Raw genomic sequence first — 11986 nt, forward strand, 5'->3', positions numbered from 1 at the left:
ATTTTTGGGAGGTTGGAGAAAAAAAATCCAAACAAATTTTTAAATGTGTTTTTTTTTTCAATTTGGGGGGAGATTTATATATATAGAGCTATAGAAACGCAACTAATATTAAATGAGTCTTAAGGATGGAATCGCCATACATTTAGTCACCTGCCCAAATATGGTCACGAGGTCTCCATAAAGCGGTGAGATATTGGCTCCGCCCCTTCCACGCAGATCACGTGAGCGGTTACCTGCACTTCCGCCATACAAAAGTTTGTCGCAGCGCATCCGCGCTCCCTTTTTGTTTTTGGCGTCTGCAGGTCATCAAGGTAAGGTCACGTCGTGTCTGGAGCCGCTCCGAAAGCGAGCGTAATCGCCCTTATCTACCAATTTAAAACCAGATCGCGATACCGCGACCTGTTAATGAGTAACTCGGCCAAGTAGAGGCTCCATTTGGGGAAACCTGGCTGTGGCTAATGTTTAGCAACTTGTGTCAGGTCTGTTGGGTGTGGGCCACCTTAACAAGGCGGTGAATGTTCGTTCTATTTTTCAATTTTTTGATGCCTAGCTCACCATTCAAACCTAGGTTTTTATTATAATCATTCCTCAATCATTCCGTGGTATCATGATGAGAAAACAAAGTACCCTTGATAAGCCTCAAAATGACGGCTATTAACGCATACTTTCTTGACGATGAAGACCATCGACGATGGTGTCGGGTTACACACATCGGCACAAATTTAAAGAAAAAAAAAACAATCAAATGAAACGCTTGTTATTTTTGGTACATCAAAGCAATTATGGGCAGTTTAATGCGACTGGACACACATTTTGTCTCTTTCGATGAAAAACGACACCACTGCGTCAAGTTGGTATGGGGCTTTTACCATAAAATACGATGTTATTCAATGGAAAGTATCATCTTAATTTCAATACATTGTCACGTAATGATCGCAATTGAATATTTTTCCATTTCGGTGTAGCCCAATTAAAGTGGGGCATACGCGGAACACGCGCACACCGTGTTTACTATTTTACTTTTTTGTAAATAGCCATTTTACTCGAACTTTTTTTCGTGTTAAAAGGTAATTATCGTGCGTCACAACACCGCCAAAGCCTGCATAAAAGACATAAGAGCCTTTTGAATGGACATAAAAGAGGAGCTGATGGAGCAGGTGACGTCACACAATGGACGTGGCAGCCATTTTGACAGCTTGCATTAGCCCGCCCCTTCAAACGCACTCCACATATTGCCAAAGTACGTTTTGAAACAAAAAAGGTAATAGATAAGCCCCAAGAGATGGTCCTCAAATATCAAAAGAAAATAAAAATGGAACAAAAATTAATTTAAAAAATAATTTTTCATCGCACACAATGTTGGTGAAAATTGTCCACTCTACACAATGGAGGCAGTAGTTCTGGATTGCTTTGCAAATCAAGATGTAGAATTTCACATACATCTATCTTCTTTGGTCTACTTTTCTCCGATACTGGTCTCTTATTTTCTCATAAATCCCCTTACCTGTCCAGCAGTCTATGATCATTCACTATGGGACTACAGTCTTGCTTCTGTTCACAACGGCTGCGCTCAACATGGCCTTCTTACTATTTATATTTGTGTTGTTTTTTTTAAAGCATTTATCCATTTCATTTTTTTCCTTTAGATTCATTTTACGTTGTTATGTGCATGATAAAGTATGTTTATTTTCTAATATTATTTTGTTAATATTTTTGAGTCTGTGGAATGGATTTTAGATGCTAATATTGCTTTGCTTTTCACATGTTTGGGTTTTTCTGTCTCCGGAATGGATTCATCCCCAAAACCGAGCTACCACTGCATATACAGAAACTTTGGGATTAGTTTTCCTGTGTTTTCAAAAGGGCAAATGTTTCTTTCAAATCATGACGGAAGTTAGGTTGCCTCATGCTTCTGGTTTTGATTTGACATGTCTTGAAAAGATCACCCATTGTATTCTCGCAACGCAGGATAAGCATGGCAGATGAAAATTTTCATTCTGGGGAATCTGGGGCGTCCGCCACATACCCCATGCAGGCCTCAGCCCTGAGGAAGAACGGCCATGTCATGCTTAAAGGGCGCCCATGTAAGATTGTTGACATGTCTACCTCCAAGACTGGCAAGCACGGGCATGCCAAGGTAAAGGAACAAATTCAAACGTGATCCGTACCAGATTCGTGTCATGAGTGACCCCGCAATGTTCACAACAATTCAGTAGCAAATGTACTCACCAGACGGTTAAAAAAAAAAAGGATGATTTTTTTTATTTTTTTATAGGTCCACCTCACTGGACTTGACATTTTCACTGGCAAGAAGTATGAAGATATTTGTCCATCAACTCATAACATGAACGTCCCACATGTGAAGAGGAAAGACTACCAGGTGAGATATTGTACTGAGCCGGTATCAAAAACTATAAACTCCAGAACAGCTACTGGTGGTTTTGTCTTGAAGGGGTACCAAACCAAGACATTTATTTACTCAGAAATATGTTGCGAGTGCCGGCATGTATCAAAAGTATTCTAGCATGGGTGAACTAAGAATTAGTGAATAATTCATTCATCTGAGGCGGCCATCATGTCGGGAAATATCCCCCCCCTGCTGGCGACCGACAAACGCCACAACTCCACTTGCCAACATTGGGCGTGTCTCACGTGACCAAACCCAGAAAACTGGTTTGCGGTCTCCGTGCACGCTGCTGGTTGACGTGACTGAACCTCAACCCAACAATGTTCAGTTCATACAAAAATAGCGCAAACGGAATATTATTCAAGCGAATGTGTCAATTTTTGTGTGATAGAGAATTTTCAAGAGCTCTGAATTGTTTTATTGTTTATTGAGCATATATAGTATACACAATAACAGGTTGACAAAAGTCAAACAAAAATTATGTAAGGAAAATTAGAAAGTAGATAAAAGAAGAAAACACACATCATCACGGTTGTATGCTCAAGGGAGTAGGAAGAAGTAAGTATCTAGTCCTACCCCTTATTTTGTAGCAATTTGATTTGATCATTTTTCAAAACGAAGAAAAGAAAAATCTACATATCATCAAATGCTTTTACCCTTATGTATACTATACTATTCTATTTATACACCTTTTGGTTTGTATATATATAGTTATTCTTTCTCCTTTTGTATTTCAATTTTCTGATATTCATTATAATTTTCATTTCTTGAATACAATTGATAAGTTGATCAAATCCAAAACAAGAACAAACGGTTGTCTTACTATATTTTATAAGTATATCAAATGTATCTTTTTAACTCTGATTCATGTAGTTTTTTTGTACTAATCTTTTGAATTGGTTTTTGAACTCCTCCAACGATTTGCTCATTTTCAGGTCCGTTTCAAGCTTGTTCCACAGGTTGACACCTATTACTGATCCACACCTTTGATGTTTGTTCTTGTTCTGGATTTTTTGTATTGATTTGTACCCCTTAGATGATAACAGCTCTCTCTAATTTCAAAAAGCTGCTGGATATTTTGGCAGAGGAGATTGTTATGTACTTTATACATTAATTGGGTAATCTTGAAGTCAACCAAGTCGTAGAATTTCATTGTGTTTAATTTGATGAATATTGGATTTGTGGGTTCTATATATTTAGACCTATTGATTATTCTGATTGCTTTTTTTGTAGTTTTAAAACAGGGAGTGTGTTTGTTTTACAAGCTTTTCCCCATATTTCTACACAGTAGGTCATATATGGGAGTAATAATGAGTAATATAATGTATACAAGGAGCTCTTACTCAACACATCCTTCGTTTTGTGGAGTATCCCGATAGTTTTGGATATTTTTTTTATTGTTATCTATGTGTGGCTTCCAGGATAGTTTTGTATCTATTACTAGTCCAAGAAACTTATTTTCATAGACTCGTTCTATTTCAATTGAATTTATCTTTATGTTAACTTGGTCTTTGATTGGTCTCGTGCCAAAGACAACTAACTTAGTTTTTGTTAGTTTATTTCTGTCGAACCAGTTTTTTAATTTTGTCAATTCATTTTCCACAATTTTCAGGAGTTGTTTCATATTTTTTCCAGAGCAGTAAAAGGTTGTGTCATCGGCGAATAGGACGGATTTGAGTTGATTTGATACCCTACAGATATCATTTATATATAAAATGAATAGTTTTGGTCCAATCACTGACCCCTGAGGCACTCCATGGATAATCTTCAGTAGATTGGATTTTTTGTTTTTGAACTGCACATACTGATATCTGTTTTCTAAATAACTTTCAATCCATTTATATGCTGTGCCTCTGATGCCATATCTCTCTAATTTATTCAATAATATAGTATGGTCTATAGTATCAAAAGCTTTTTTTAGATCAAGAAAAATCCCGACCGTGTATTCTTTATCTATATTAGTAGCTATTGCTTCCACAAACTCCATTGCTGCCATTAAGGTGGTCCGTTTTTCTCTGAAGCCATATTGATTTTCACTTAATAGCATGTATTTACATATGAAGTTGTCAAGTCTGCGAGAAAATAATTTTTCTAATATTTTTGAAAATTGTGATAACAGTGATATTGGTCTATAATTTGTAAAGAATTGTCTTTCCCCACTTTTAAAAATGGGAATGACTTTGGCTGTTTTCATTTTTGATGGAAAAATACCATCTTTAAATGACAGGTTGCATATATATGTAAAGGGTCGCACTACAAATTCTATAATCTGTTTTACTATTGACATATCAATATTAAAACGGTCAGTTGACTTTTTACTTTGATATGTTTTTACAATATTTAATATTTCATTTTGAGTCACAGCAGTCAGAAACATTGTGGAAGGATTTTTTTCTATGTATTTATCTATTTCAAAAGAATTTATTGGATCAGGAATTTGTTTTGCTAAGTTACTGCCGATATTAACAAAATATTCATTAAATTCATTTGCTATTTCTGCAGTTTCCTCAATAATGCTATTTTTGTCTTTCATAAAATACTCCGGATAATCTACTTTATTTCTAATTACATGATTTAAGATTTTCCATATTTGTTTTGTTCTAATAATGCGTGAAAATGGTCTCTCTTGCTAGTTCTTATAATGTTTACTAATTTGTTTTTATACGTCTTATATTTTGTTTCAGCTTCTTTAGTTCTGGATTTTAGAAACGATTTGTATAGATTGTTTTTCTTTTTACATGCATTTTCTATGCCTTTTGTTATCCATGGCTTGCTTTGTTCATTTGACTTTCTGGTGACTTTAATTACTGGGAAATGTTTTTCGTATAGGGAGGTTATGGTTGACTGAAATGCATCAAACGCAGTATTTGGGTCATCGTTTGTGTAGACCTCAGACCAATTTTGCTTGTCTAGGTCGAGCTTGAAAGCTGAGATGGAATGTTGGGTTCTGAGTCTTATTTCTGATGTGTGAGTAATTGGTATTGTTTTTCTATCGAAGTAATTGTATAGGACTGCAAAGACCGGTAGATGGTCACTTATATCAGTTATGAGGAGTCCACTTTCCTTTTTATGTTCAATCTTATTTATAAATATATTATCTATCAATGTGGCCGTATCAACTCTTATCCTGCTGGGTCTCAGAATGACTGGGAAAAGACCGTTGCTATACATTGTGTTTATGAATTCTGTTGTTTTTTTGTGTCCGTTTGGGTTTAATAAGTTGATGTTAAAGTCGCCACATATTATTCGTGTTGTCTTGTCATTTGAACAACTCAGCATATCTGTCAGTTTTTTATTAAATGTGTTTAGACAAGATCCTGGTGTCCTGTAAACACAGCTTATAATAACATTTGATGCATTTTTAATGTGTATTTCAAGAGTTAGACATTCCATTCGATTCTCGGTTGTGTTTGTCAGGCTCTCAAGTTTGGTGCATTTCAGTGTTTTGTCTACATATATTGCAACTCCCCCTCCTTTTTTGTCTTCCCTATGAGTTGCATACATTTCATATCCATCAATTTTCCTTTCACTTGTTTTTTCATCATCAAGCCAAGTTTCTGTTATGGCAATTATTGTACATTTATTAAATGTAGTCAAATATTCTTTGATTTTGGTGACATTTTTAGAAAGACTTCTACTATTTATATGTATCACTGAAAAATTATTTTTCAGTACTACATTTGTGTTGAATTGCTTATCAGTGTAATAGTCTGAGTTTGTGATGCTGTGATTATGGTTGAAGAAATTATTGTCTGGGTCCAAGTTGTTCTCTGGGTCGAATGTCTTGTGTTCAGCGTAATCAAAGATTTTAAAGTCCATGTTTGTGTTGTTTGTTTCCTATCTCTATTTAGTCAGAGTTTTTTCTGGTGGTAATCAGCTCTCAGCCCGTTGAATTGGAGTACTGGTGCGGGGGTGGACGATGAGTTTGTCGTGCCTCAAGTAGGCAATTTCCCCTCTTTCGCGTGCCGCTTTTAGTTTTGGAAGCAATTCTTTTCTTTTTTGACGTACCATATCTGTGTAATCTTCATTAATGTAGATTTTGGTACCTTTTAAGTATTTTGCTCTCTGTAGTATCATTGTTTTGTCCTTATATTTTTCAAACTTCACCACGACTGGCCTTGGTCGAGGTCTTCCCGATTCGTGTCTCCCCGTGCGGTGGGCTCTTTCCACCTCGATTGTCTCCTTTAGTTGCAATTGCTCCTTAAAGATTTTCTGCACTTTTTGCTCCGTTTCGGTCCACGTTTCTCCTTGCATTTCTTCAATTCCATCGATTATCAAGTTATTTCTTTTAGATTGTCCCTCTAAGTAGTCCATCTTGTCCGTTAAAACCAGCATACTGTCACATACTTTATAGATTTCAGTTTGCATGGTTTTGCAATGGTCAGTTCCATTCGTTTGTTGTTTTTTAATGTCATCGACCTCCTTTTGGGTAAAATTAAGACTTGTTTTCAGTTCTTGTACTTCCCTGGAGAAATTGTCGAGTCGTGTGTTTGTTGAGTCCAGAATCATCTTTACAAATCCTTTGAAGTGATCCTGTTGTTGCTGAATGAGTGCTGTGAACAGTTCTTTTTGTTGCGTGAGTAGTTCATTGACTTGCGTAAGGGTCATCAATTCTTCGTCCTGTTTATTATCTTGTCCCCGTTTGGGCGGCATTTTTCGGGTTTTGTTGCTAGCCGGCCCTCAGCTGGTTGATGAGGTGTGCTGTGGTCTTTCTGCCAACCCGGAAGTTGGTGACGTGGCAGTGGGCCTGTGGCCTCCCCTGACGGCACCGCCGCGATGTTCGAACTTTTCCGCCGCTGCTGCCGGATTAACCGTTCAGCCGGCTGGCCTCAAGTGGTGGTAGCTCCAGCTGCCGGCGCCGCCGCCACTGGAGTCCCGAAGAATCCTCTCGCCCAACCACGCCAGCTGGCTATCGCTTGCTCGCGCTGCCTCAGTGGCCATGCATCCGCCGCCGCCGCCTGACTCACCGACCGGTCGGTTGGTTTTCTGGGGTGGACCCCGCTGCCCACGTCCGACCGATGGGTCGAGAGCCGCTGGCCCCCCAGGCGTGAACCCAGCCACCGGCGCGGAACCAATGTGTCAGCCGCCGCCAGAGCCCCAAACAATCGGGAGCCCCAGATGACCACTGGCTGTCGCTCGCTCCCACTGGCTGTCGCTCTTCACGTCTCGACATCCGTGGTCTCACTGGTCTGCCTCATCTGGATTGAGGCTCCAGTCTCTCAGGAGGCGTGGGTTCAAATCCCACCACTGCCACCAATTGTTGTGCGGCGAAACAGCAGGCCAGGTGAAAAAGAATAAAAAGGCAATTCAGCCAGGATTCAGGAAGGAGATTTTCCAGTTTTCTCTATTGTCAGGAGTGACAGTTGACCAGTTTTGAGCAGCCCACGTGTAGCACTGCTCTCCAAGTTGTCCGGCGTTTTTTGCTTAAATCCAAATCCAAATAATTGCTTAATCCATGTTTTATATATAGTATCGGTCGCTTTTTCCTGAAAGTTATTTCCAATTTGGTGAATGATTTTCGTTTCGGCTTTGCCTTGTTTGAACCGGGCACACTTGCCCTGTTCTTAACAGGGTGTGTTACGCCCGTGAAAGCACGCAATGTTCAGGTTTGGAAACCTACAGAACAGGTTCCTGTTTGGCCAACGAGCCTGACTGACGAGTTCTATGAATAAAGCTCTCGTAACAACTTTCTTCTACTCTTTATATTAATATAAATCTGTACTCCATGCATGCATGGCACCACGTTACCCCGAGGAGGCCAAGGTGTGTATTGCAGAAACAGCCTGTATTTTTATCTTATTTTTTTGATATTGCATATGTATTATGGTGTTGCTTTGTTCCTCATTTTCTTGTTCGTGATTGCAATATCGATCAAAATAGTTGTGAAGATTTTTTTTTCCCCCCTTAATTTAATTTAAATGATTTTAAATCATTTGTGTGAACATGTGCATTGATCTGTTTAGGTCATAGGTAACAATGATGATTTTTTGAGCCTGATGGACGACAATGCAGATACCAGAGATGACCTGAAATTGCCGGAAGGCGATTTGGGCAAAGAAATTGAGAAGAAAATAGCCGCCGATGAGAGTTTTTATGTAAGTTTTGTCCCCCCAAGTTTTGCATGTCGTTGCAGAAATGACACAAAATGCTGGCCAGCGACATTGCTTGATTCTGAGAGAGCATGAACCAAAATATGAAAAATTACTTTTTTTCTCTCTCTCTCTCTCTAGGTCACTGTGTTGAAGGCTATGGGTGAGGAGACAGTAGTCGGCGTGAAGGCGCAGGTCAATTAAGCCGAGCTCCCCTTTTTGCTGCTACGCTGCCTGCCTCCATTGCACATTTTGGCGACGAGCGTCACTGCTGCGTCACCTCTCAAGTGGAGCCGGATTGGGGCAGGTTCCGTTTTTTTAAACCCCGCTACTTGCGCTCCAGTGACTGGCAGTCAATGAAGTTTGCATAAGATTTCACCCAAAGCATGGGGGTTTTATTATTACGTCTCTGGATGATTCCTATACCAAAAAAAAAAAAGGATATTTATGGGCTGTTCATACACAAGTGAACAAATCAAAATGTTCTTCTTTTTTTTTCACAAATTAGTCACCTAATGTCAGGCTAGACTGGCAGTTCAAAAACATTGACAGGTTTTCCCCCCGCCTCCTTAAAAATTAATTTAGAAGTTTGACACTGTTACAAACGTCATTAACATGCATTCAATTGTTAAAGCTGCAGAGTTATGAAACGGTAGCCGCTCTCTTACTGGCAGAATTTTTCATGTACATTTGGCTGCTTTTTACGAAGACACCCCCCCCCCCCCCTTTTTTTTTTTTTTTAAATGGGATCAGTCATTGTTATCTTAGTTTCTCATTTTGAAAGGTTTTGGGAGCACAGTCAACGAAGTGTGCGGGTATTTTGTAATCGTCGTTTTATGTAGTGGGTGGAGGGAGAGTACTACGTCTTGTACATAGAAAACCTTTGGGGGCGGGTGGTCCTTTTTGACGGTCCTTTTAACCTTCGTGCGTTGTGGTGGTGTGTTGCATAGTTACTGGACCTTGGCTGAATGTTTACGTTTCCGTGCCGAAACCAACTGGGAGAACGTGTTCAATCCTCCTCTTAATGTTGTGTGTAAAATAGACTTTATTTAAAGTAGAAATGAAAAAATAAAGTCACTATGAAACTTCCGTTCACTTTGATAAGTGTAATCAACAATGTATTGGTTCATTTCACACATTAGCAAAATTATTTTAGATGTCTCGATAAGATTTTTTTCATTTTTAATTCCTCCACTTGTTTGGGAGTGCGAGTTGACCCGGGAACATTAGCGCTGTTCCAGAGAAGCAATTGAACAGAACGCGAGGGTGACAGTCTAGCCTTCATTGGATTTTAAAATTTTTTGCAAGGACAAAAGCATTTCAGATTGCGTCCATAGTACAGCAACATTTTTGAAGCGTTCTTAGCCGCACAGTCATCACATGCTAGAAACAAAATGGGCAATAATGTCGATAAAGCATCGGGTTGCAACGGCAAAAGCATACCGACGCACACAACTGACCAACAACGTGGTTCAGGTCGCTTCCCCACGTACTCATTACATTGTAATGATTACAAAGGAAATGCCGGAATTGAACAAACTACGCTTTAAGACAAAGTCCCTGTGAAGTAAAAATGAATCTTCTAAATTGCATATGTTACAGGAGAGGCATTGCTAACAACCCTGCCAAATTTTAATTAATAAAAAAAAACATGTGGCCAGTAGTGTTTTTTTCATAAAAAAAAAATCCAAAAACCTGATTTGCTATTTAGAAAAATAAATATGTTTTTAAAATGAGCATAAAAAATGCATTGAGGCACACAAAGCTATCGTTGAATCAAATTTGCTATTGGCCAGATATAACCCAATTTTAAATGCCCAATTTTCTTATCTTAATGTTTGGGGTCTGTCAAAAATACAATAAAAATCTTAATAAAATTAGAAAACAAATCCTTGTACATAGAAGTCCTTATACATCCCCCACCCCCCCCAAAAAATCAAAAACGAGGCCAACTGAAATCTCGACAATGGAGTACTTAGTTCCATGCACATTTTGAGTACCTCAAACGTGTCCGTCAATTTAGAATAACATTTCAGAATTGACTTTGAGGTCTTTCATCGAGTCAGAAAAGGTCCAAAATAAATCCTTGTTCATTCAGCGAGCTCTAGCACCAGCCAGAACAAGATAACAACGCGCTTCCACTGGATGATATCTCAAGGTACATTCAAATGACGCCTCTGTTTGGATGTGCCGTGATAGTTTTACTGCTCAAGGGGGGGGGGGGGGGGGGGGGGGTGACGCTGGTGGAATGCACTTCTTCAGGTCCTGCTGCTCCAGTTACGGCAACCTGATCTCTGCTAGCCTCTGGGCCTCAACCGTGGCCGATTCAAAGCGAGAACTGTTTTTATGCAAATTAGGCCGCGAGTTCTACCAGCGATTCCTCAAGACGTTTCGTCCATTGAATCCTGCTTGAAAACACGCTTTAGGTCTTCGCGCCCTCGAGTTTATTTCAACTGTTAATGCGCACGGGGTTGGGGGAGAGTTTACATTCAGTCATGAGCATTCATTTTAGAGGAGACCATTTTCTCAGGGCTAATTGTGCTAATTTGTCAGGCTGCAGTCATATAATTATTTTTTTTCAAAGGCAATTCTTCGATTGGTGGATATTGTACTTGTATCAATCATAGGATTCCATAGCATTGATTTTTTTCAGTGCTTGTGCTTTTTTTTTTGTTTTGTTTTTTACTCTGACTGTACTTTTACTGAGATTTACCAAATACCCCCAACATTGTTTGTTATATCTGCATGCAGTGTACATCTGTTGTTCTATTCTCAACTGTGTAATTGGTCCAAATGGTTTTTCTCTGGAAATGTGACTGAGTGTTTTAAAAAGAAAGTCTAAACTGTCATTGATAGTGGGAAAAATAAAGCTTAATAATTGCAATTAAAAATATATATCTTTTTTTTTCTTTTTTTTTCATTCATTTATGCCGCTGTGCGCTAGATGGCAGCAAAATGAAAGCCATTCGCGCTCCCAGCTATGACGTCATTTTAGACCTTGAGCACAAATGCAGCGAAAGCGCGGATTTCCCCCCCTCGGATACGACTAAACACAAGGCTTCAAGCTTCTGAGCCCATCAATGAGCCTTTTCATGACCGTTTATGTGGAGAACTCTCGAGTGTTTCGTTTCCGCGGAGATCTGAAGCACCGCAGTGTTCAACGCAATGAGGGTCCCTTGATGGGCTTTTTTTTTTTTTTTTTTCCAAATACAAACTTTTTTTTTTTCTTGAGTTGCTTTGACGCCCCCGACGTCGTTGGTTCACAATCATTTGGGGAGGGGAGTGGGACATGTTGAAACTTTTCTGAGGATTCGTCTGTCAGTCAAATGTGGGGGGGGGTTGTTATGTAACCGTTTGACTGGAAGCTCGACGATGCTTCATTTTGCACGAGTTGACGGCAGTTTTGTAACTTCTCCTACTTGCACGTGCGGAATCTCAAAAGTCTGAGAAAATCACAAAACTTAATGTGCTTCCCAATTGATGACCACTT

The 11986-nt window shown here is 39.2% G+C and overlaps 2 protein-coding genes across 2 annotated transcripts; one reads left to right on the forward strand and one right to left on the reverse strand.

Moving 5' to 3' along the window:
* The first annotated feature begins 207 nt into the window (after window positions 1-207).
* On the forward strand, window positions 208-11389 carry LOC147196697 (eukaryotic translation initiation factor 5A-1-like). The gene is made up of 5 exons (XM_086127075.1): window positions 208-311; window positions 1969-2137; window positions 2276-2380; window positions 8371-8502; window positions 8638-11389. The coding sequence occupies exons 2-5, from the start codon at window positions 1976-1978 to the stop codon at window positions 8698-8700; spliced, it is 462 nt and encodes a 153-aa protein (XP_085983201.1). The 5' UTR covers window positions 208-311; window positions 1969-1975; the 3' UTR covers window positions 8701-11389.
* LOC147196698 (uncharacterized) lies at window positions 2430-6226 on the reverse strand. The gene is made up of 2 exons (XM_086127786.1): window positions 5073-6226; window positions 2430-2445 (listed from the first exon to the last, which is right to left on the reverse strand). Exons 1-2 carry the CDS (start codon window positions 6224-6226, stop codon window positions 2430-2432), a joined length of 1170 nt encoding a protein of 389 aa, XP_085983912.1.
* Window positions 11390-11986: the final 597 nt, after the last annotated feature.

Source organism: Hippocampus guttulatus, chromosome 13 (assembly GCF_054856545.1).
Source record: "Hippocampus guttulatus isolate MCC_2025c chromosome 13, RoL_Hgut_1.0, whole genome shotgun sequence".
NCBI lineage: Eukaryota > Metazoa > Chordata > Actinopteri > Syngnathiformes > Syngnathidae > Hippocampus > Hippocampus guttulatus.

Coding starts and splice junctions, on each gene's coding strand:
- LOC147196697 (XM_086127075.1), top strand. CDS start 1,976: ATGGCAGATGAAAATTTTCATTCTGGGGAATCTGGGGCGTCCGCCACA. Junction 2,138..2,275: donor GCAAGCACGGGCATGCCAAG/GTAAAGGAACAA, acceptor ATTTTTTTATAG/GTCCACCTCACTGGACTTGA. Junction 8,503..8,637: donor CCGCCGATGAGAGTTTTTAT/GTAAGTTTTGTC, acceptor CTCTCTCTCTAG/GTCACTGTGTTGAAGGCTAT.
- LOC147196698 (XM_086127786.1), bottom strand. CDS start 6,226: ATGGACTTTAAAATCTTTGATTACGCTGAACACAAGACATTCGACCCA.